This window comes from Salvelinus alpinus, chromosome 8 (genome assembly GCF_045679555.1).
Source record: "Salvelinus alpinus chromosome 8, SLU_Salpinus.1, whole genome shotgun sequence".
Classification (NCBI taxonomy): Eukaryota; Metazoa; Chordata; class Actinopteri; order Salmoniformes; family Salmonidae; genus Salvelinus; species Salvelinus alpinus.
This window is the reverse complement of record NC_092093.1, coordinates 18,539,370-18,566,198: the sequence shown is the minus strand read 5'-3', so window position 1 is coordinate 18,566,198 and position 26,829 is coordinate 18,539,370. Positions and strand designations below refer to the sequence as shown.

At 42.4% G+C, this 26,829-nt stretch overlaps 1 protein-coding gene across 1 annotated transcript; it reads left to right on the top strand.

The window, feature by feature from the left end:
* Positions 1-1,533: 1,533 nt before the first annotated feature.
* LOC139582271 (uncharacterized) lies at positions 1,534-26,829 on the top strand. The gene is made up of 8 exons (XM_071412284.1): positions 1,534-1,960; positions 2,227-2,556; positions 4,104-4,232; positions 23,377-23,405; positions 24,160-24,319; positions 24,425-24,703; positions 26,118-26,246; positions 26,556-26,829. Exons 1-8 carry the CDS (start codon positions 1,900-1,902, stop codon positions 26,594-26,596), a joined length of 1,158 nt encoding a protein of 385 aa, XP_071268385.1. The 5' UTR covers positions 1,534-1,899; the 3' UTR covers positions 26,597-26,829.

Below are 26,829 nucleotides of genomic sequence, written 5' to 3'. Positions count from 1 at the left end.
TTGCAACGCCAGGGTTGTGGGTTCATTCCCCACGGGGGGACCAGGATGAATATGTATGAACTTTCCAATTTGTAAGTCGCTCTGGATAAGAGCGTCTGCTAAATGACTTAAAAATCATTGGTTGTAGTTACATTCACCTCTCTAACATTTTATATTCACTCAAATGTATACTTTTTTATACATTTTCACTACAAACACAGTGATGTGCTGCTTCAATAAGCAGGAATGAGGAATAAACCCTGGTAATACAGGAACGTGATTCAATCAATAAATAGTCATATTAAAAGTCTTTAGTGGTGGAGAAAACCATGTGCTCAGTTTGAGAGCTCTTGTGAATGATCTTTGGTGTCTGGTAGTACAGCTTGTTACATTGAACTCAGATCATACTGTCTCTGTGTCGGGGTTAGACACTTGTTCAGAGGACTGGTGGTGGTACAGGAGCACTCTGAAGGTCTTGGGAGGAAGTTGTAGGAAGTGCCAATGATGTGGCAGCAGAGTCTCTGAATGACTTCCAATCCTGGAGAGACAAGAGACTTGATTCCACTGATATGTCATGTTGACGTGTTGACTATGTCACTTGACTTTGTCACTTGACATATTTCCGTCCTGTAAACTATTTAGATAGTTAGGGGAGGGTGTGGTGTGCCTGGTTGTCCTTGTCTCATCTCAATCCAGCTACTCCTGTGGCGAGCCGGGAGCAAACGCTGACACGGTCGCCATGTGCACAGTGATTCCTCAGACACATTGGTGCACATTGTGTCAAGAAGCAGTGCCTCTTGGCAGGGTTGTGTTTAGTTGTATGTTTGAGTAGGCTAGTGTAGCTCTACTCAAACACCTGGCTCAAAAAGAGGGATGCTATGTTAGCTAGCAGGCTATGGCGGTCCAACTTTTCCAAGTCAAGGTAAGCTTTTTATTTTATTAATTTATTGCCACTGGGGCCAGCTTGCTAACTGTACACTCTACTGCATTATTGTAGAGGGTTTATTAACGCGTTAGTTCTAGTAGCTATATTGACTGACCTTAGCTAATATAATGACAATGATGTAGGCCGTGTGTAGCGGTTAGCGGTTATGATATGAAGGTTTGGCTTGGAAAGGTTTAGTTGCCTGGTCACAGACAGCTGATGTGTTCTGCACTGGATCCCACAAGCGAAGGGAAAAGGTGAGAGGAGGAGAGTGTTGATGTGAGAAGGAATTAACAAGCAAAGTGATCATGCTGTTTGTTTATGGCTACGAGGAAATTGACCAGTATTTGCATGTGATCAGGGGTTTATTCATTCTAGTATCATGTAGTAGCCTAAACGTATCAATGTTACACTGAGCTGGGTGACTGGAATATGAATGACAGTCATCCAAGTAAACTGCACCGATCGCCACTTGAATATGAGCACATTAATGCCATATCCCTGCATCACTAATACAGACTCTCATACATGTGAAGAAGGCCTTCAACTGCTGGTGAGCTGGAGGATTCTCACCAAGGTGTCAGAAACTAGATAAAAACATGACCACGTTGAGGAAGTGATGCTATAGTGGTGAGTAGAGATGCTGCTGTATGGTGAGAAACTCATAGTGCTGAGACACTCTGACAGAGGAGAAACTTGTAGTGCTGAGACACTCTGACAGAGGAGAAACTTGTAGTGCTGAGACACTCTGACAGAGGAGAAACTTGTAGTGCTGAGACACTCTGACAGAGGAGAAACTTGTAGTGCTGAGACACTCTGACAGAGGAGAAACTCATAGTGCTGAGACACTCTGACAGAGGAGAGACTTGTAGTGCTGAGACACTCTGACAGAGGAGAAACTTGTAGTGCTGAGAAACTCTGACAGAGGAGAAACTTGTAGTGCTGAGACACTCTGACAGAGGAGAGACAGAATCAGAGGAGAGAGAGAGAGGATCATGGCTGACGTCCATCATTCATTTTGGGAACTGCTTGTGACCGTTTTGTACCTGCTAACAGGTAAGACAGAGGAGAGAGAGTAAGAATATGTCATTAGAGATCATAAAACACATTTATTTCACACGGCCAAACTAGTTCAGTTGACATTTTACTAATATAATGATGACATTTCTGTTGTGTATCTGTTTACTCTTATCTTCACTATTGTATAATAAACAGTATATTACACTATTATTCACACTGAAGAATATCAATAAGAATACCTATGAAATATAATGTCATCTGTATTACCAGTTAATAATTATCTGATGTCATACTCCTTCCAGGTGTCAGTGGAGAAACTCTCTCTATGTTCTCCAGAGAGGGAGATGATGTCAGACTGCCGTGTAACAATGTGGTTAATCTGAACTGCTCCTCAACTACATGGACCTATATCAGAGATGGATCTACTGGTACTACTGAAGAAGTTGCATTTGGGAAGATCAAAGTTGAGAAGACAGAGAGAGCAGGCAGACTGAGTGTGGGGTCTGACTGTTCTCTACATGTTAGTGATGTCAGAGCTGAGGATGCTGGACTCTACACTTGTCGACAGTTCCTTACAGAGACTGGACCACAACATGGAGAGGATGCTCCTGTTCGTCTGTCTGTTCTAACTAGTGAGTATTACTGTTTAAATGTCACTGTGTACAAGTGTGTTGTTAATAATCATATGCTATGTGAAAACAGCCAACAAGTACTGTATACCTTTGTCTCTTTCTCAGTCTCCTCTACACCACCAGTGACAGATCTGAAGTCTGGTTCTTGTTATGCTCCTAGCATATGAATAAGTTCACAAGATCTGTGATGATATTAAAGTTGAATATCAAACCTGATTCATTCTCCTGATATAATATTAGTGATTAATGATTCATTTGATATGAAACCTACTGCTGTGTCTGATGATGATGATGATGATGAGTTATTTAAATACACTAAAAGAGGATGTTCTTCTCCTACTGAATTAGATATTAAAGACAAGAGCACTGATAGTGATGATGTCATCTCTACTGTCCCAGGTTAAATAGTCCCATCTGTATGATGTGTGAACTGGGTCCTGGGTACTGGGTACTGGGTTTTCCCATGCTGTGTCAGGGTTTGAGACTGGGTCCAGAAAGACACTTGATTTGATGTTTCCAGACAGTTCTGATGTAACTACTCTAATTCCCATCAAGACAACCAGCAGTACTCCACAACAGTATAAGACTGGTCATGTAAAAACAGCCCCAAACATATTGATAGGAAGTACTGCTTGTCTAGTGCTCTAGAGAATGGAGTAGAGAAAGATGTAACAGATTGCAGTAAACAACTCTATAGGCAACACAGAGTCAGTGGATCCATACTGTACTGTGATGTCACCATTATTCACCAATGACAAGTGGTCACTCTGTGTTCCACTACTGTAGGACGACCCACACCCCAAAGTGACAGTTCTCTCTCTCTCGTGAAACCGTTACTTTTATTTAGAATTCCAATCTCATGACAACTATTTCATCTTAGTCAGCTAAACGACTAATAATTGTTGCACATGGTTCAACCAGATTCTCTTGCATATTACTTTTTATCATGTGGAGTCAGATATACATTTTAATATGCTAATTTCATGGTCTAATTACAAGTTGCGTGTGATGTATATATAATATACTGTATATACACTATTCAAATATGTCTGTCCACTACACTACTATCCAGGAAGTACAGCCTTGTCAACCCCATCTTCTGCTGGTATTGTATTTAATACTGTTTCCCTTCTCAGTTCTATGGTAGACAGTATGAGTGGTACAGCATGGGGCCAAAGTCAGATGTCCTACCTTGGTCAACACAAAGCATGCATTTGTACATGAAACTAAACTTTCATGTTCCATTTTATAACTTGGCTGTGGTGCTGTTCACACTTCTCTCTTCCTGTATGAATTTCTGCTTCTCTGTGATGCCAAATACCAACACTCCAGGTTTAAGGTGTTATATAACCTTTCAATTATTTAGTGGATGGTGTGAACAATCATAATCCATTAAACACAAATTAAAATGCTGAATTAGATCTTTGTTGTTCAGACAGAGACGAAGTTGTAGAGGTGTTTGGCTGATGGATATTGGTCTTCAAACTTTACTTTAAATCAATCTAAATGATTGACTGTGTTTAATCACTGTCTGTCTCATTGTCCAGGTACCAGTAATGCTGTTAAGTTGCCCATCAGTCACATCATGCTCTTTGTGACACTGACCATCATGGCTGCCATAGTCACTATTCACACAAGGAGGAACCGCCCACCCAAGGCTCTGCCCCCACAAGCAGGTGAGAGTCACAGGCATTGGTCCAGTTCCATTTAGGTTCCTAACTCCTCCCACAACACCAGAGTTCACAGATCTGATAGGACTGTATAGACCTAAACATTATGAATGGTTACATCAATCTATAGAACACATGGAACAAACAACACAATACATTCACATTCTGATCTTCAGATGTGTGAACTGAAACGGAATCAGGTCATAAATAGTCATTGAATATTCTCATCTTGTTCCTCTAATCCTATTAACTAGTTCATCTTTATGGTCTGCTATAGAATGAATGGTGAGACATGTTGTTTTGTTCTCTGTATAGAAGAAGCCTCTGGTATTGAGGTCCATGTCCTGGAGGAATGACCCCTTGTTCCTCTTCTCCCTGTGCTGGACTAAGACTTTCAAACTGTCTGTAGCTTTATTGAATCAGTAACAGAGGACAGTATAAATGTTTTTAAAGTTGATGTTTATATATTTTAGTGCATAGTGTGGAAGATGTATTAATTCATAGTTGTGTTCTTATATTATAGTATCTTTTTATACACCTTTATGTAGTAGGGATTCAAATATCAGCAAACCTTGGCTGATGTGTTTAATTTTTTCTGTCCATTGTTAATGACATCAGCATGGAGAAATTCCTTGGTATTGTTTAATTAATCATTTTTGTCCTAAACAGACTTAAAATGAGCACAATGCTTCTTCTAAAATGTATATTAATTACTAAAACTGTTTTTAAATAAACTAATAAAAATACAGTATTTCAAACTGCTACAGGTGTTTTTCAGGCTACGCTTCCACAATGTCAGGTAAAGCATGAATACATTGACCTTATTTCATTTACAACCTTCTTCTAGTCAGCAGCAAATATAGATGTCTGTCCTTTTTCTGAAAGTCTACTCAGAATTTATATGATAAAATAAAGAATTTTAAGCACTTGAAGGCCTTGCTTACCATAGCCACCAGTTCTTCCCGTTGACATTGCAAATGACTTTAGCCTACGTTGCAAATGACTTTAGCCTAGTCACAGACTACTCCATGTATCACCTTTACCTGCAGCAGAGTTTCTTGCCAGGCGTAGTGGTGCTGCCTGTAATCCAAACATCTGGAGGCTGTATCACGCTACGTTAAACAGGTGTCCACATCAAGTTTGGTATCGGTATGACCACCAGGTTGTCTAAGGAGGGGTGCACCGGCCCAGGTCAGAAATGAAGCAGGTCAAAGCCCCTGTCCATTAGTGGTTTCGCGTCTGTGAGAAGATGCTACAGTGCAGCCTTGGCAAGACATTGAAACACAATCTTTGATTTTCATTTAGTTTCAGAATAAATATTCTGCTTCATTGTGGCAGCTGCCTCTTAGTGGAACAAAATGAAAAGATATTCAATACGGAAAGAGAGAACTAGGCTATAGCTTAGCTAGCAGGGTGTAACACAGACGCTGGGAGACGAGAAGCAAGAAGTAACGATGGTGACAGGTGTGCGCAATAATCACCACACTGGCAACAACGAGCGCCGGAGAGGGGGAGCGGGAGTAAACGTGACACAGGGAGTATATCTCACAGTTGAGAATTATACTGCCTCCTACTGGCGAAGACAGTCAATTACTGAATTAAACCCCAACAGGTAATACAATGTTATGGACCTCTTTGAAAGGAGTTAATCAGTTCTGACTTACTTTAGTCAAAATCATTTTCAACATGAGTAATGCAGGAAAAAAACTGTTATCAGCAAAGCTCAAATATGTTTTTCTAAGAAGTTGCTATTGTGCTACATACTAAAAGAAAATAACAGAGGCATAGGTCATCGCATCTTCACCTTGGACCAACAGAGACAAGACGCACAAGGTCACACCAAAGTAAAGGCTGTAAACAGTGTATAGGAGGGAGAGTGATACCATTACAATATGTTCAGTATAGCTTCACTTACATCAACTCTCTCAGGAGCATTTTGATTGAAGTGGTCAATGGAGGCATAGGTGATTCTGTCAGCAGGTTGACTCTACAAGGGTCAGAATTGTTATTGAAACGTGAATCATTGAAACTGGACATTAGTCTGATTGCAGGATAACAACTGGGTCAAATTATGTTTCATATTAAACATGTTTCAACTTCCATTAGGATATTGATGCACTAACCTTGTCCTCATTGGTTGGTGGGGTGGAGTGGTTTACTGCATTCAGACCCTTCATAAATTAATAACAAAGGTAATGGATTCAAAACAATATAATTATAGTGGAACCTCTTAGTTATTTTACTACAATAGTATAATACACTAACTGTTTAGTCACAGTGTGTCAATGACATGTTTATGTTACTCACAATGCTGTTATCAGTTGATTCTCTGAAAAGAACAAATAACTGAATAATTGATACAGTGGAACAACTGTCTCCATGTGTATTACTGTGTGATTATTGCACTCCATTAAAGTCAAAGAAAAATGATGAATGTCAGTATGTACATGTTCTCCTTCTGTGTACTATAAAGACAACACACAACTGCTCCCACAGCCACTCCTACAGTCACAGGGAGGATCTGGTTAAGTGGGGGACCTGAAAGGACCAGGAAGAGGATGGGGGTCTGGTTTAGTGGAAGAGAACCAGCCAGGACCAGAGAGAGGATGAGGTCTAGTTTAGTGGGGGACCTGACTGGACCAGAGAGGGGATGTAGGACCTGGTTTAGTATGGGACCTGGCAGGACGAGAGAGGGGATGAGGGGTGGTTTAGTATGGGACCTGGCAGGACGAGAGAGGGGATGAGGGGTGGTTTAGTATGGGACCTGGCAGGATGAGAGAGGGGATGAGGGGTGGTTTAGTATGGGACCTGGCAGGACGAGAGAGGGGATGAGGTCTAGTTTAGTGGGGGACCTGGCAGGATGAGAGAGGGGATGAGGGATGGTTTAGTATGGGACCTGGCAGGATGAGAGAGGGGATGAGGGGTGGTTTAGTATGGGACCTGGCAGGACGAGAGAGGGGATGAGGGGTGGTTTAGTATGGGACCTGGCAGGATGAGAGAGGGGATGAGGGGTGGTTTAGTATGGGACCTGGCAGGACGAGAGAGGGGATGAGGGGTGGTTTAGTATGGGACCTGGCAGGACGAGAGTGGGGATGAGGGGTGGTTTAGTATGGGACCTGGCAGGACGAGAGAGGGGATGAGGGGTGGTTTAGTGGGGGACCTGGCAGGACGAGAGAGGGGATGAGGGGTGGTTTAGTATGGGACCTGGCAGGACGAGAGAGGGGATGAGGGTGGTTTAGTGGGGGACCTGGCAGGACGAGAGAGGGGATGAGGGGTGGTTTAGTATGGGACCTGGCAGGACGAGAGAGGGGATGAGGGGTGGTTTAGTGGGGGACCTGGCAGGACGAGAGAGGGGATGAGGGGTGGTTTAGTATGGGACCTGGCAGGACGAGAGAGGGGATGAGGGGTGGTTTAGTTGGGGACCTGGCAGGACGAGAGAGGGGATGAGGGCTGGTTTAATATGGGACTCAACAGGACCAGAGAGGGGATGAGGTCTGGTTTAGTGGGGGACCTGACAGGACCAGAGGGGATGGAGTGCTGTTTTAGTGTGGGACCTGACAGGACCAGAGAGAGGATGGAGGATTTGGTTTAGTGGGGGACCTGACAGGACCAGAGAGGGGATGCAGAGTTTTTGTTTACTCACATTGTTTAGCAGAAAATATATCAGCGTTACCCAGACAAGCAGAAATGTACAAAGAAGAGAGAAGTCTGAAGTACAAAATGTTAACATGAATTGTAGACTACATGTACAGTGCCTTCAGAAAGTGTTCATACCCCTTGACTTATTCCATATTTTGTTGTGATAAAGCCTGAATTCAAAATGGATTAAAAAATATATCATTTTTGTGGCGGGCTGGGTGCCTGCAGGCTGAGACATCGGTGCGGCTGGCTTCCGACTTAAACTGGCCGGTGTTAAAAACCTCTTTGGGCTGAGATCCCGCTAACGAGATCGATATGACAACAGCCAGTGAAAGTGCAGGGCGCCAAATTCAAATAACAGAAATCTCATAAATAAAATTCCTCAAACATACAAGTATTTCACACCATTTTAAAGATACACTTCTTGTTAATCCCACCACAGTGTCCGATTTCAAATAGGCTTTACGGCGAAAGCACCACAAACGATTATTTTAGGTCAGAGCCAAGTCACAGAAAAACACAGCCATTTTCCCAGCCAAAGAGAAGTCACAAAAATCTGAAATAGAGATAGAATTAATCACTAACCTTTGATGATCTTCATCAGATGACACTCATGGGACTTCATGTTACACAATACATGTATGTTTTGTTCGATAAAGTTCATATTTATATAAAAAAATCTCAGTATACATTGGCGCGTTATGTTCAGTACTTCCAAAAACATCCGGTGATTTTGCAGAGAGCCACATCAATTTACAGAAATACTCATCATAAATATTGATGAAAATACAAGTGTTATACATGGAACTTTAGATACACTTCTCCTTAATGCAACCGCTGTGTCAGATTTCAAAAAAACTTTACGGAAAAAGCAAACCATGCAATAATCTGAGTACGGCGCTCAGAGACCAAAACAACCCAAACAGATATCCGCCATGTTGGAGTCAATAGAAGTCAGAAATAGCAATATAAATATTCACTTACCTTTGATGATCTTCATCAGAATACACTCCCAGGAATCCCAGTTCCACAATAAAAGTTTGATTTGTTCGATAAAGTTAATCTTTATGTCCAAATACCTCCTTTTGTTAGCGCGTTCAGTTCACAAATCCAAATTCATGACGCACGAGCAGACGAAAAGTCAAAAAGTTCCGTTACAGTCCGTAGAAACATGTCAAACGAAGTATAGAATCAATCTTTAGGATGTTTTTAACATAAATCTTCAATAATGTTCCAACCGGAGAATTCCTTTGTCTGTAGAAATGCAATGGAACAGAGCTCGCTCTCACGTGAACGAGCGTCACGAGTTTATGGCACTCTGCCAGACACCTGGCTCAACCAGACCTTATGAGCCCCCACTTCACAGTAGAAGCATCAAACAAGGTTCTAAAGACTGTTGACATCTGGTGGAAGCCTTAGGAAGTGCAACATGACCAATATCCCACTGTATCTTCAATAAGGAATGAGTTGAAAAACGACAAACCTCAGATTTCCCACTTCCTGGTTGGATTTTTTCTCAGGTTTTTGCCTGCCATATGAGTTCTGTTATACTCACAGACATCATTCAAACAGTTTTCGAAATTTCAGAGTGTTTTCTATCCAAATATACTAATAATATGCATATCTTAGCTTCTGGAACTGAGGAGCAGGCAGTTTACTCTGGGCACCTCTGGGCACCTTATTCATCCAAGCTACTCAATACTGCCCCCAGCCTTAATTAAGGAGCGTGGTTAGGCGGGTCATGTTTCAGAAGACGCATGATTCCACCTTCGCCTCTCCCGAGCCCGTTGGGGAGTTGCAGCGATGAGACAAGATCTAAATGGGGAGAACAAGGCTGGGTAAAATACAATAAAATACAAAAATAATCGAACATAAATCATGTAACAGATATCGGACATGGCAGAAAGAGTGTGGCCTTTTCTATACCTGCAGGCTGGAGATTAAATGTGTGACAATGTATTTAGATGGACACTTTTTACATCATGCAGGTTTCTCTGAACAAATATTCTAACCTAAATGGCTCCCAATCAAATAGAAAATGCACTGACATGTTAACAAACGGTATATCCTAAAAACAGGACAGGTCTAAGTAAAATGGACAATATGGAATGACAATCAGGTTACTCACATCTGCTGAACAGAAGACTCACCCCGTGGGCTAAATTGTCATGATCAGTGGTTTCATATCTGTATGCATCAATGTTTGACCAGATGATCATAGTGAAAAATTAAATATTTCTGCATTTCCCGCTGTGTAAACACATTTTAACTAGGCTCAGGATAACTGCTGATAAAGTTGGGTAGCTGATATTCAAAGCTTAACAAGTGTCCAACAAATAGGGACTAGGGACAAATAGAGGATCCCACTTCCCTTTAACTAGATACATGGCACCACCTAGTGGTGAAACTCACTGGTACGTCTGTCAGAGTATAATGTGATTGGTTTGGTTCCTTATGATCTTGAAGACACAACACTGGAGGCTACAGCTCTCAAAGACACACCTGTACTACAGTGGAAGATATACTACTACCCCATTAATACATAATGAATCATTACCTGATGATCTTGTAGAAGACACAGCCGGTGCTCCAGACGTCCATCTTGTGAGAGTAGTGTCCGTCCGTTACGAGGCACTCTGGGGTTGTGTACCAACGTGTAGAGATTTACTCTGTGTAGGGCGGGAGTAAACACTCTAACACAAGCCAAAGTCCCCAAGCTTCAGAGTGTCCTTCTGTTGAGGGGAGAAGACAGAATACTACTACTGTGTGTGTGTTATACTGTCCTACCACCAGGTACTATATGAAGCTTGCTGATGAAGGCTGGAATGTGTGGCTTTTAAATGATAAAGAAACATTTCACTGAACATCCATTTTCATAAAACAGTGACTGAATACAAAGTATAGTAATAATGTCACTGTGAGTGTTTGTCATGGCATTCTTCGTGCCACCATGGTAGGTTCAGTAGAGTTCTCCTCCAAACTCAATACATCTCTGTCTATGGGAATCTGTCTCACCTTAATCAGAATGTTCTCTGGTTTGACATCCCGGTGGAAGAGACCATGACTGTGGGGAGAGAAGTTACATGTCAGAAAAATGTACTGAAATGACACACACACACACACACACACACACACACACACACACACACACACACACACACACACACACACACACACACACACACACACACACACACACACACACACACACACACACACACACACACACACACACACACACACACACACACACACACACACACACACACACACACGAAGGGAGCCTGCTCTCCTAATGCTCATCTGTGATTACTTGTGTATGTGGTCCAGAGACCTGCAGAGCTGATACATGTAGTTGTGGATCCTGCTCTCTGGCATGGGGTACTGTCGGGTTAACCCAGGGGTCAGAGGTCAGGGGTTATGGTAGAAATGAAGCACAGTTTTACACCTCAGTCACCCATGATAAATCACCAGTTTACTGCTGATATCATTTGAAGTTCCAACAAAGGTAAAGGCTGTGTTTCATTCCTGTGGGATGTGAATGTTCCCTCCCTTTTGCCCTCTTTAACTCTGGTAGGATTGGATATGTGAAAGAAATGTGTTGGAAAACTAGACGTAACAACTCCTTACGACCACCCGTCTGAGATCTATGAAGGGGAGTGAATAAGGGAAGAAGGAAAGGAAGATTTTTTTTTTGAATGAAATGTAGCCATATACTAAGAGTAGACTGATACTAGGAGAAGAATATTCTCTAAGGTAATTTTTAAATAACTCATCATCAGACACATACAGTAGAGAGCAGTATGATTGTTCACTAATTACTGATATCAGGAGAAAGGATCAGGTTTGACATTCACTTTAATGTCATTACAAATCTTGTTAACTTTATTTCCAAATTATAACAAGAATACATACCTTCCTGAGAACATGGAGGTGAAGTCAATGGAGGTCTTCACTTTTCCTCCTTCAGTCAGCTGACGGGTCCACTTCCTGTTGTTGTCCTCCCTCTGGATTGTCACAGTGAGGACACAGAGAATGTTGTGTGACCTGATATCTGGAGTCTCACTGCAGATCAGTACTTGTCTCATCCACCAGCTCAGTGTAACACCACTAATGATGTGTGAGTTACACCTTCCGTCAAAAGTGAGTAGAGAGCACCTTAATGTCACTGTTCCATCAGGCTTTAGATCTGTCACTGTTCCATCAGGCTTTAGATCTGTCACTGTTCCATCAGGCTTTAGATCTGTCACTGTTCCATCAGGTTTAGATCTGTCACTGTTGTGGACAGGGAGACTGTGAAAGACAAGGAAATATTTCAATTTTACTGTTACAAATACATCATATATACCAAGCTTAATACTATTCTACTTTCTATGTTGTTGAGTTGCAAAATGCAAATGCATCTCAATATTTGAACAATGTCGCCGGAGGGGAAGGCTGCTGTTTTATGTGCTCCTAACCAACTGTTATTTTGTTTGTTTTTCGCTTTGTTTGTACCTTCTTTATTTCCTTATTTTGTACATAATGTTGCTTGTCCCGTCTCTTATGAGCGAAAACTTCTGGACATCAGAGCAGTGATTACTCAACTCGAACAGGACAAAGATTTTTTCTTTAACGAGTCCGACGTGAAGGATATACTTCTTTCTCGGGAACGGGCCCAAACTTGTCATTTGCTTGAAGAAAAGACGGAGAAAAATGGGGCGGAGGTCAGGCTGCCTTCTGAGAATTCATAGGTGAGTCAGTAAACCCCCACTGCCATCCGTTCTATTGGCCAACGTGTAATCATTGGAAAACAAAATGGATGATCTACGATCAAGATTATCCTACCAACGGGATATTAAAAACTGTAATATTTTATCTTTCACCGAGTCGGACAATATACAGCTGGCGGGATTTCCATGCAATCGGCAGGACAGAGAAGCTACTTCTGGTAAAACGAGGGGCGGGGGTGTGTCTCTATTTGTCAATAACAGCTGGTGTGCGATGTCTAATATCAAAGAAGTCTCGAGGTATTGCTCACCTGAGGTAGAGTAACTCATGATAAGCTGTAGACCACACTATCTACCAAAATGATTAATTGCCGTCTATTTAGCACCACAAACCGATGTGTGTACTAATACGGCACTCAACCAGCTGTATAAGGCTATAAACAAACAAAAAAATGCTAATCAAGAAAAGGCGCTTCTAGTGGCCAGGGACTTTAATGCAGGCAAACTTAAATCTGTTTTACCTCATTTCTAGCAGCATGTCACATGTCCAACCAGAGGAAAAACAACTCTAGACCACCTTTACTCCACACACAGAGACACATACAAAGCTTTCCCTCGTCCTCCATTTGGCAAATCTGACCATAATTCTATCCTCCTGGTTCCTACTTACAAGCTAAACTAAAGCAGGACCAGTGACTCGCTCAATATGGAAATGGTCAGATGACACGGATGCTACGCTACAGGACTGTTTCACTAGCACAGACTGGAATATGTTCCGGGATTCATCCAATGGCATTGAGGAGTATACCACCTCAGTTATCGTCTTCATCAATAAATGCATCGACGACATCGTCCCCACAGTGACCGTGCGTACATATCCCAACCAGAAGCCATGGATTACAGGCAAAATCAGCATCGAGTTCAAGGCCAGAGCTGTCGCTTTCAAGGAGCGGGACACTAATCCGGACACTTATAAGAAATCCCGCTACGCCCTCAGACGAACCATCAAACTGGCAAAACGTCAATACAGGATTAAGATTGAATCCTACTACACCGGCTCTGACGTTCGTCTGAAAACTTTTACGGACTACGAAGGGAAAACCAGATGTGAGCTGTCTAGTGACGCGAGCCTAGCAGACGAGCTAAATGCCTTTTTATGCTCAGTTCGAAGCAAGCAACACTGAAGCATGCATAAGAGCACCAGAATTCCGTACAACTGTGTGATAACAACTCCGATGTAAACAACTCTGATGTAAACAACCCCTTTAAACAGGTCAACATTCACAAATCCGCGGGGCCAGACATATTACCAGGATGTGTACTCAAAGCATGCGCTGACCATCTGGCAAGTGTCTTCATATTCAACCTCTCCTTGACTGAGTCTGTAATACTAACATGTTTCAAGCAGACCACCATAGTTCCTGTGCCCAAGGAAGCAAAGGTAAATTGCCAGAATAATTACCGCCCGCAGCACTGACGTCGGTAGCCATGAAGTGCTTTGAAAGGCTGGTCATGGCTCACATCAGCAGCAGCATCCTGGACACCCTAGACCCACTCCAATTTGCATACCGCCCCAACAGATCCGCAGATGACGCAATCTCAATTGCACTCCACACTGCCCTTTCCCACCTGGACAAAAGGAACACCTATGTGAGAATGCTGTTCATCGACTACAGCTCAGCATTCAACACCAGAGTGCCCACAAAGCTAAGGACCCTGGAACTAAACACCTCACTCTGCAACTGGATCCTGAACTTCCTGACGGGCCCGCCCCCAGGTGGTAAGGGTCGGCAACAACACGTCTGCCATGCTGATCCTCAACACTGGAGCCACTCAGGGGTGTGTGCTTAGTCCTCTCCTGTACTCCCTGTTCACCTATGACAGAGTGGCCGAACACAACTCCAACAACATCATTAAGTTTGCTGACGACACATCAGTGGTAGGCCTGATCACCTCTACTAACCTGTACCCCCCTTATTGAATCGTTACCGGTACCCCCAGGATATAGCCTCGTTATTGTTATTTTATTGTGTTACTTTTAGTATTTTTAACATTAGTTTATTTGGTAAATCATTTCTTAACTCTTTCTTGAACTGCACTGTTGGTTAAGGGCTTGTAAGTAAGCATTTCACAGTAAGGTCTACACCTGTTGTATTCAGCATTTCACAGTAAGGTCTACACCTGTTGTATTCAGCATTTCACAGTAAGGTCTACCTGTTGTATTCAGCATTTCACAGTAAGGTCTACACCTGTTGTATTCAGCATTTCACAGTAAGGTCTACCTATTGTATTCAGCATTTCACTGTAAGGTCTACACTGGTTGTATTCAGCATTTTACAGTAAGGTCTACACCTGTTGTATTCAGCATTTCACAGTAAGGTCTACACCTGTTGTATTCAGCATTTCACAGTAAGGTCTACACCTGTTGTATTCAGCATTTCACAGAAAGGTCTACACCTGTTGTATTCAGCATTTCACAGTAAGGTCTACCTATTGTATTCAGCATTTCACAGTAAGGTCTACACCTGTTGTATTCGGCGCATGTGACTACTAACGTTTGATTTGATTTGAATATTTATTTGTATTATTTCGAAAGCGTGAAATTACTAGCTATGTTATTTTTAGGGTGAAGTGTAATGACCTCTTTTTCTCTCTCTCTGCTCAGCCTCAGAAAAACAGAAGTGGTCTGAGCTGAAATAACCACTGAAAGAAGGACCAGTTGCAGACATCGACATTCATATTCATTCTCATGTTTATATAGCTACATGTTTGGTTTCAGTTACATTTACCTCTCTAACAATTGAAATTCCCTCCATTACCAAGGTGGGATATCAGCCTTTAGAAGAAGTATTTTGATAAAAAGGAGGACATCTTTAGTTTGTAAACACATAACAATTCACAAATATATCATTTTTTATACATTTTCACTGCTAACACAGTTATGTGCTGCTTCTATAAGCTGGTATGAGGAATATACCCTGCTATTACAGGAACGTGATTGGATGTCCAGTTCAGTCCTTGACAGGTATAGAACATATTGGTACATATGCAGAAACATACAATGTGATGTTATACACAAACAGGTAGAATCTGCCTTAATATATGGACAGTTAATCAAACATTGTACTAAACAAATAGGAACAACACCAAATCACTGGTACTACCCAGCAGGGGGCATGGTGCAGCTGTCCAAGGCCTGGTGATGGGACTCCTCTCTGGGCTGGAGGGACAAGACAGAACCTATAAATACCTTTATCAGAGTAGGGTAGAATATAACTGCTGCCCATACAGAGATGGAAATATGCCTTTACTTCACCACACCTAAAATGTAATTCCACATTGTAAAAACAGTGAGCATTACTAACAATGATAGGCATAAGAACATGATTCAAACATAACATATCTGCACTTTGTTTATATTGAACTTCTGTCTGTCTCTGTACATGAACTCAAATCCAATAAAAAGCAGTTTCAGGAAAGGGAGGTCAGGGAGGAACGAGTTCTGGGATGGAGCCTGTGTTTTTGATCACTGACCTGCTTCTGTCACGGTGAGTGGCAGGTCCTGGATACGATGGCAGGGAGGCGTTCACGGTGGATCCTGGCAGTGCAGAAGGAGGACGTGGGGTAGGGACAGGCCCTGGTTACAATCAGTCTGGGTAATTATCGACAGTGCTAGATTAGTATATTAGTTATTAGTTAGTATTTAGTATAAGTATTGAGATAAACTTTTGTTATTCACCAAATACATATTTTCCACCATAATTTGCAAATAAATTCATTAAAAATCCTACAATGTGATTTTCTGGATATTTTTTTCTCATTTTGTCTGTCATAGTTGAAGTGTACCTATGATGAAAATTACAGGCCTCTCTCATCTTTTTAAGTGGGAGAACTTGCACAATTGGTGGCTGACTAAATACTTTTTTGCCCCACTGTACATGTTCGGTTGCAGTTACATTCACCTCTCTAACAATTGAAATCCCCTCCATTACCAAGGTGGGATATCAGCCTTTAGAGGAAATGGTTTGCATATTTAGTTTGTAAACGCATAACCATTGTCACGATGTGCGCTACTGGTTGAAGGCAAGTCAGGTGCAGGAGAGCAGAGATGGGTGATAATAGGCGCACTTTATTCATACCCAATGAAAACAGCAAATAACGCCCAAAGTACACAAACGGTACAAATAAACAAAACACAAGGGCCAAACACAGACCCGGCGCAAACCAGCCTGATGCGAACTATACGTAACAAACAAACAATTCCACACAAGAACATGGGGGGGAACAGAGGAATATATATACACAATGTAATTAGGGAATGTAAACCAGGTGTGCGGGGAACAAGACAAAACAAATGGAACAATGAAAAATGGAACGGCGATGGCTAGAAGGCCGGTGAAGTCGACCGCCGAACGTCGCCCGAACAAGGAGAGGAGTCGACTTCGGTGGAAGTCGTGACAACCATTCTCAGATCTATCTTTTATAGACCTTGTAGCTACAAACACAGTTGTGCTGCTTCTATAAGCTGGTATAGGAATATTTATTTTATTTAACCTTTATTTAACTAGGCAAGTCAGTTAGGAATAAATTCTTATTTACAATGACGGCCTACCAAAAGGCAGAAGACCTCCTGTGCGGACGGGCTGGGATGAAAAAATGAAGAAATAAATATAAGTAATAAATATATAAGTAATAAATATATAAGTAATAAATATATAAGTAATAAATATATAAGGACAAAACACTCATCACGACAACAGACAACACTACATAAAGAGAGACCCTAAGACAACAACATAGCAAGGCAGCAACATATGACAAGACGGCATGGTAGCAACACAACATGACAACATGGTAGCAACACAACATGACAACATGGTAGCAACACAACATGACAACATGGTAGCAACACAACATGACAACATGGTGGCAACACAACATGACAACATGGTAGCAACACAACATGACAACATGGTAGCAACACAACATGACAACATGGTGGCAACACAACATGACAACATGGTGGCAAAACAACATTGTGGCAAAACAACATGACAACATGGTAGCAACACAACATGACAACATGGTAGCAACACAACATGACAACAAGGTGGTAAAACAACATGGTAACAACACAACATGACAACATGGTGGCAAAACAACATGGTAGCAACACAACATGACAACATGGTGGCAACACAACATGACAACATGGTGGTAAAACAACATGGTAGCAACACAACATGACAACATGGTGGCAACACAACATGACAACATGGTGGTAAAACAACATGGTAGCAACACAACATGACAACATGGTGGCAAAACAACATGGTAGCAACACAACATGACAACATGGTGGCAACACAACATGACAACATTGTAGCAACACAACATGACAACATGGTGGCAACACAACATGACAACATTGTAGCAACACAACATGACAACATGGTGGCAACACAACATGACAACATGGTGGTAAAACAACATGGTAGCAACACAACATGACAACATGGTGGCAAAACAACATGGTAGCAACACAACATGACAACATGGTGGCAACACAACATGACAACATTGTAGCAACACATGACAACATGGTAGCAACACAACATGACAACATGGTAGCAACACAACATGACAACATGGTAGCAACACAACATGGTAGCAAAACAACATGACAACATGGTAGCAGCACAACATGACAACATGGTAGCAACACAACATGACAACATGGTAGCAACACAACATGACAACATGGTAGCAACACAACATGACAACATGGTGGCAAAACAACATGGTAGCAACACAACATGACAACATGGTAGCAACACAACATGACAACATGGTAGCAACACAACATGACAACATGGTAGCAACACAACATGACAACATGGTAGCAACACAACATGGTAGCAACACAACATGACAACATGGTGGCAACACAACATGACAACATGGTAGCAACACAACATGGTAGCAACACAACATGACAACATGGTGGCAAAACAACATGACAACATGGTAGCAACACAACATGACAACATGGTAGCAACACAACATGACAACATGGTGGCACAACATGGTAGCAACACAACATGACAACATGGTAGCAACACAACATGACAACATGGTAGCAACACAACATGGTAGCAGCACAAAACATGGTATAAGCATTTTTGTGCACAGACAACAGCACAAAGGGCAAGAAGGTAAAGACAACAATACATCACGCAAAGCAGCCACAACTGTCAATAACAAATATGTTTTATGAGCAAAGCTAAAATATGTTGCTATTGTGCTTTATGTACACACTACCTTATCCATCTAGTAATCATCATTAAAAACACATCTCAGTGGCCTGTGAGATCCAGCGGTTCATTTCACATGTACAGCCTGGACTACCGGAGTCATACTCTCCTCTCTCTCCTCTCCTCTACTCTCTCTACTCTCCTCTACTCTCTCTACTCTCCTCTCCTCTCTCTCCTCTCCTCTCCTCTCCTCTCCTCTACTCTCCTCTCTCCTCTACTGTCCTCTCTCCTTTGCTCTCCTCTACTCTCCTCTTTCCTCTTCTCTTCTCTTTTCACCACTCTCCTCTACTCTCCTCTACTCTCCTCTCTCCTCTTTTCACCACTCTCCTCTACTCTCCTGTACTATCCTCTCTCCTCTCCCCTCAATTCTCCTCTATTCTCCTCTATTCTCCTCTTCTTTCCTCTCTTCTCTGCTTTCCTCTCTCCTCTTCTCTGCTTTCCTCTCTCTACTCTCCGCTACTCTCCACAACTCTTCTCTTCTCTCCTCTCTATTCCCCTCTCCCCTCAACTCTCCTCTCCTCTGCTTTCCTCTACCCTCCTCCTCTTTCCTCTACTGTCCTCTCTCCTCTGCTCTCCTCTCTCCTCTACACTCCTCTCTCCTCTACTCTTGTATCTCCTCTACTCTTGTATCTCCTCTCTCCTCTCCTCTCCCCTCAATTCTCCTCTTCTTTCCTCTCTTCTCTGCTTTCCTCTCTCCTCTTCTCTGCTTTCCTCTCTCTACTCTCCGCTACTCTCCACAACTCTCCTCTCTTCTCTTCTCCCCTCCTCTCTATTCCCCTCTCCCCTCAACTCTACCCTCCTCCTCTTTCCTCTACTGTCCTCTGCTCTCCTCTCTCCTCTGCTCTCCTCTCTCCTTTGCTCTCCTCGCCTCTCCTCTTGTATCTCCTCTCTCCTTCGCTCTCCTCTCTCCTTCGCTCTCCTCTCTCCTCTTTTATCTCCTCCTCTAATCTACTCTCCTCTCTCCTCTACTCTCCTCTCTCCTCAACTCTCCCCTCTCTACTCTCCTCTCTCCTCAACTCTCCCCTCTCTACTCTTCTCTCTCCTCTACTCTCCTCTACTCTACTCTCCTCTCTCCTCATCTCTCTCTTCAACTCTCCTCTTCTCTCCTCTCCTCTCCTCTCTCCTCTTCTCTCCGCTTCTTTCCTGTCTCCTCTACTCTCCTCTCTCCTCTGCTCTCCTCTCTCCTTTGCTCTCCTCTGCTCTCCTCTCTCCTCTACTCTCAACTCTCCTCTCCTCTCCTCTCCTCTCCTCTCTACTCTCCTCTCTACTCTCCTCTCCTCTCTACTCTCCTCTCCTCTCTACTCTCCTCTCCTCTCTACTCTCCTCTGCTCTCTCCTCTCCTCTCCTCTATACTCTCTCCTCTATTCTCCTCCTCTCCTCTCCACTCTCCTATACTCTCCTCTGCTCTCTACTCTCTCCTCTCCTCTCCTCTCCTCTCTACTCTCCTCTCTACTCTCCTCTCCTCTCTACTCTCCTCTCCTCTCTACTCTCCTCTGCTCTCTACTCTCCTCTGCTCTATACTCTCTCCTCTATTCTCCTCCTCTCCTCTCCACTCTCCTATACTCTCCCCTGCTCTCTACTCTCTCCTCTCCTCTCTCCTCTCCTCTATTCTCCTCCTCTCCTCTCCTCTATTCTCCTCCTCTCCTCTCCTCTATTCTCCTCCTCTCCTCTATTCTCCTCCTCTCCTCTCCACTCTCCTATACTCTTCTCTGCTCTCTACTCTCTCCTCTACTCTCCCCTCTCCTCTCTCTCCTCTCTCCTCTCCTCTATTCTCCTCCTCTCCTCTCCTCCTCTATTCTCCTCCTCTCCTCTCCACTCTCCTATACTCTCCTCTGCTCTCTACTCTCTCCTCTACTCTACTCTCCCCTCTCCTCTCTCCTCTCCTCTATTCTCCTCTTTCCTCTCTCCTACTCTCCTTTCCTCTCTCATACTCTCCTCTCTCCCCTCTTTTCCTCTCCTCTCTACTCTCTTCTCCCCTCTACCCTCTTCTCCTCTCCTCTGTTCCACTCTCCTCTCTCATCTTCTTTCCTCTTCTCTGCTTTCCACTGTACTCTCTTCTCATCTGCCCTGCTCTCTTCTCCTCTCTCCTCTCTCCTTCTCTATTTCTCTCTCTGCTCAGCAACAGAAAAACAGAAGTGTTCTGAGCTGAAATACCCACAAAGAGAACCAGTTGCAGACATACATACAGTGGGGCAAAAAAAGTATTTAGTCATCCACCAATTGTGCAAGTTCTCCCACTTAAATAGATGAGAGAGGCCTGTAATTTTCATCATAGGTGCACTTCAACAGACAAAATTAGAAAAGAACATCCAGAAAATCACATTGTAGGATTTTTTATGAATTTATTTGCAAATTATGGTGGAAAAGGGTACTGGTGGTGGTACAGCTTGTTACATTGAACTCAGATCATACTGTCTCTGTGTCGGGGTTAGACACTTGTTCAGAGGACTGGTGGTGGTACAGCTTGTTACATTGAACTCAGATCATACTGTCTCTGTGTCGGGGTTAGACACTTGTTCAGAGGACAGGTGGTGGTACAGGAGCACTCTGAAGGTCTTGGGAGGAAGTTGTAGGAAGTGCCAATGATGTGGCAGCAGCATCTCTGAATGACTTCCAATCCTGGAGAGACAAGAGACTTGATTCCACTGATATGTCATGTTGACGTGTTGACTATGTCACTTGACATATTTCCGTCCTGTAAACTATTTATATAGTTAGGGGAGGGTGTGGTGTGCCTGGTTGTCCTTGTCTCATCTCAATCTAGCTACTCCTGTGGCGAGCCGGGAGCAATGCACGCTGACAAGGTCGCCATGTGCACAGTGATTCCTCAGACACATTGGTGCACATTGTGTCAAGAAGCAGTGCCTCTTGGTAGGGTTGTGTTTAGTTGTATGTTTGAGTAGGCTAGTGTAGCTCTACTCAATCACCTGGCTCAAAAAGAGGGATGCTATGTTAGCTAGCAGGCTATGGCGGTCCAACTTTTCCAAGTCAAGGTAATCTTTTTATTTTATTAATTTATTGCCACTGGGGCCAGCTTGCTAACTGTACACTCTACTGCATTATTGTAGAGGGTTTATTAACGCGTTAGTTCTAGTAGCTATATTGACTGACCTTAGCTAATATAATGATAATGATGTAGGCTGTGTGTAGCGGTTAGCGGTTATGATATGAAGGTTTGGCTTGGAAGGGTTTAGTCGCCTGGTCACAGACAGCTGATGTGTTCTCCACTGGATCCCACAAATGAAGGGAAAAGGTGAGAGGAGGAGAGTGTTGATGTGAGAAGGAATTAACAAGCAAAGTGATCATGCTGTTTGTTTATGGCTACGAGGAAATTGACCTGTATTTGCATGTGATCAGGGGTTTATTCATTCTAGTATCATGTAGTAGCCTAAACGTATCAATGTTACACTGAGCTGGGTGACTGGAATATGAAGGACAGTCATCCAAGTAAACGGCACTGATCGCCACTTGAATATGAGCACATTAATGCCATATCCCTGCATCACTAATACAGACTCTCATACATGTGAAGAAGGCCTTCAACTGCTGGTGAGCTGGAGGATTCTCACCAAGGTGTCAGAAACTAGATAAAAACATGACCACGTTGAGGAAGTGATGCTCTAGTGGTGAGTAGAGATGCTGCTGTACGGTGAGAAACTCATAGTGCTGAGACACTCTGACAGAGGAGAAACTTGTAGTGCTGAGACACTCTGACAGAGGAGAAACTCATAGCGCTGAGACACTCTGACAGAGGAGAAACTTGTAGTGCTGAGACACTCTGACAGAGGAGAAATTTGTAGTGCTGAGACACACTGACAGAGGAGAAACTCGTAGCGCTGAGACACTCTGACAGAGGAGAAACTCATAGCGCTGAGACACTCTGACAGAGGAGAAACTTGTAGTGCTGAGACACTCTGACAGAGGAGAAACTTGTAGTGCTGAGACACTCTGACAGAGGAGAAACTTGTAGTGCTGAGACACTCTGACAGAGGAGAAACTTGTAGTGCTGAGACACTCTGACAGAGGAGAAACTTGTAGTGCTGAGACACTCTGACAGAGGAGAAACTTGTAGTGCTGAGACACTCTGACAGAGGAGAAACTTGTAGTGCTGAGACACTCTGACAGAGGAGAGACAGAAACAGAGGAGAGAGAAAGAGGATCATGGCTGACGTCCATCATTCATTTTGGGGATTGCTCGTGACCGTTTTGTACCTGCTAACAGGTAAGACAGAGGAGAGAGAGTAAGAATATGTCATTAGAGATCATAAAACACATTTATTTCACACGGCCAAACTAGTTCAGTTTACATTTTACTAATATAATGATGACATTTCTGTTGTGTATCTGTTTACTCTTATCTTCACTATTGTATAATAAACAGTATATTACACTATTATTCACACTGAAGAATATCAATAAGAATACCTATGAAATATAATGTCATCTGTATTACCAGTTAATAATTATCTGATGTCATACTCCTTCCAGGTGTCAGTGGAGAAACTATGTTCTCCAGAGTGAAAATAATGACCTGATATTATGTTCTTGTCAGGTGTCAGTGGAGAAACTGTCCCCCACATCACCACAAGGAAATTACGCTATGGTGATAGAGAAACTTCCCTCTTGGCACACACTGGATGAATCAACATTGTTTCCACAATATTTCAACAAAATTGCGTTGAACCAATGTGGAATAGACATTGAATTGACGTATGTGCCCAGTGAGTAGTGTATGGTGAGAAGCTTGTTGTGCAGAGACACTCTGACAGAGAGAGAAGCAAAGGAGAGAGTGAGGGAGAGGACAATGGTTAAAATGGCTGTTTTGGGACTGCTTGGGTCCCTTTTATATCTGCAAACAGGTGAGACCAGTGCGATATTTAGAGAATAACATGCAAACTATCCATCTCAGAAAACAATATATATATATTCATATTGTAGAATTTCTTTGGTTGAGTAAACATTTTTGTTGTGACATTCGGTGGATATGGTGACTCCATTTATGTGAAAAGCATACCTTTTAAGTATATTAATGGTCGCCATCTCTATTCTAATCTGTATTCAAAATAATGACCTGATATTATGTTCTTGTCAGGTGTCAGTGGAGAAACTCTCTCTATGTTCTCCAGAGAGGGAGATGATGTCAGTCTGCCGTGTAACAATGTGGTTAATCCAGACTGTTCCTCAACTACATGGATCTACAACAGAGATGCATCTACTGGTACTATTGAAGTAGTTGAATTTAGGGAAGGTGATCAAAGTTGAGAACGACAGAGCAGCATGGCAGACAGACTGAGTGTGGGGTCTGAATGTTCTCTAAATGTTAGTGATGTCAGAGCTGAGGATGCTGGACTCTACATCTGTCAACAGTTCCTTACAGAGACTGGACCACAACAAGGAGAGGATGCTCATGTTCTTCTGTCTGTTCTAACTAGTGAGTATTACTGTTTAAATGTCACTGTGTACAAGTGTGTTGTTAATAATCATATGCAATGTGAAAACAGCCAACAAGTACTGTATACCTTTGTCTCTTTCGCAGTCTCCTCTACCCCACCAGTGACAGATCTGAAGCCTAATGTAAATATGACGTTACGGTGTTCTCTGCTCACCTATAAGGGACATGGAAGGTGCAACTCAGGAGTTAGTCTCAGCTGGGTGCCTAAAACAGGTACTAATGTCCAGGTCACACAGCGTTCTCCCTGTGACATCACTCTGACTGTGACACTCCAGAGGGAGGACAACAACAGGAAGTGGACGTGCACGCTGACTGAAGAGGGAAACGTGAAGATCTCCATTGACTTCACCTCCACATTCTCAGGTATGTGTTCTTGTTATGCTCCTAGAATATGAATAAGTTCACAAGATCTGTGATGATATTAAAGTTGAATATCAAACCTGATTCATTCTCCTGATATAATATTAGTGATTAATGATTCATTTGATATGAAACCTACTGCTGTGTCTGATGATGATGATGATGATGATGATGATGGGTTATTTAAATACACTTAAAGAGGATGTTCTTCTCCTACTGAATTAGATATTAAAGACAAGACCACTGATAGTGAATATGTCATCTCTAGTGTCCCAGGTTAAATAGTCCCATCTGTATGATGTGTGAACTGGGTCCTGGGTACTGGGTTTTCCCATGCTGTGTCAGGGTTTGAGACTGGGTCCAGAAAGACACTTGATTTGATGTTTCCAGACAGTTCTGATGTAACTACTCTAATTCCCATCAAGACAACCAGCAGTACTCCACAACAGTATAAGACTGGTCATGTAAAAACAGCCCCAAACATATTGATAGGAAGTACTGCTTGTCTAGTGCTCTAGAGAATGGAGTAGAGAAAGATGTAACAGATTGCAGTAAACAACTCTATAGGCAACACAGAGTCAGTGGATCCATACTGTACTGTGATGTCACCATTATTCACCAATGACAAGTGGTCACTCTGTGTTCCACTACTGTAGGACGACCCACACCCCAAAGTGACAGTTCTCTCTCTCTCGTGAAACCGTTACTTTTATTTAGAATTCCAATCTCATGACAACTATTTCATCTTAGTCAGCTAAACGACTAATAATTGTTGCACATGGTTCAACCATATTCTCTTGCATATTACTTTTTATCATGTGGAGTCAGATATACATTTTAATAGGCTAATTTCATGGTCTTATTACAAGTTGCGTGTGATGTATATATAATATACTGTAAATACACTATTCAAATATGTCTGTCCACCACACTACTATCCAGGAAGTACAGCCTTGTCAACCCCATCTTCTGCTGGTATTGTATTTAATACTGTTTCCCTTCTCAGTTCTATGGTAGACAGTATGAGTGGTACAGCATGGGGCCAAAGTCAGATGTCCTACCTTGGTCAACACAAAGCATGCATTTGTACATGAAACTAAACTTTCATGTTCCATTTTATAACTTGGCTGTGGTGCCGTTCACACTTCTCTCTTCCTGTATGAATTTCTGCTTCTCTGTGATGCCAAATACCAACACTCCAGGTTTAAGGTGTTATATAACCTTTCAATTATTTAGTGGATGGTGTGAACAATCATAATCCATTACACACAAATTAAAATGCTGAATTAGATCTTTGTTGTTCAGACAGAGACAAAGTTGTAGAGGGGTTTGGCTGATGGATATTGGTCTTCAAACTTTACTTTAAATCAATCTAAATGATTGACTGTGTTTAATCACTGTCTGTCTCATTGTCCAGGTACCAGTAATGTTGTTAAGTTGCCCATCAGTCGCATCATGCTCTTTGTGACACTGACCATCATGGCTGCCATGGTCACTATTCACACAAGGAGGAACCGCCCACCCAAGGCTCTGCCCCCACAAGCAGGTGAGAGTCACAGGCATTGGTCCAGTTCCATTTAGGTTCCTAACTCCTCCCACAACATCAGAGTTCACAGATCTGATAGGACTGTATAGACCTAAACATTATGAATGGTTCCATCAATCTATAGAACACATGGAACAAACAACACATTACATTCACATTCTGATCTTCAGATGTGTGAACTGAAACGGAATCAGGTCATAAATAGTCATTGAATATTCTCATCTTGTTCCTCTAATCCTATTAACTAGTTCATCTTTATGGTCTGCTATAGAATGAATGGTGAGACATGTTGTTTTGTTCTCTGTATAGAAGAAGCCTCTGGTATTGAGGTCCATGTCCTGGAGGAATGATCCCTTGTTCCTCTTCTCCCTGTGCTGGACTAAGACTTTCAAACTGTCTGTAGCTTTATTGATTCAGTAACAGAGGACAGTATAAATGTTTTTAAAGTTGATGTTTATATATTTTAGTGCATAGTGTGGAAGATGTATTAATTTGTAGTTGTGTTCTTATATTATAGTATCTTTTTATACACCTTTATGTAGTAGGGATTCAAATATCAGCAAACCTTGGCTGATGTGTTTAA

Excerpts from the sequence above, each read along its gene's own strand:
- LOC139582271 (XM_071412284.1), top strand. The coding sequence starts at position 1,900 with ATGGCTGACGTCCATCATTCATTTTGGGAACTGCTTGTGACCGTTTTG. Across the intron at positions 4,233-23,376 it reads GGCTCTGCCCCCACAAGCAG|GTGTCAGTGGAGAAACTATG; the intron begins GTGAGAGTCACA and ends TACTCCTTCCAG. Across the intron at positions 23,406-24,159 it reads GAGAAACTATGTTCTCCAGA|AGCAGCATGGCAGACAGACT; the intron begins GTGAAAATAATG and ends TGAGAACGACAG.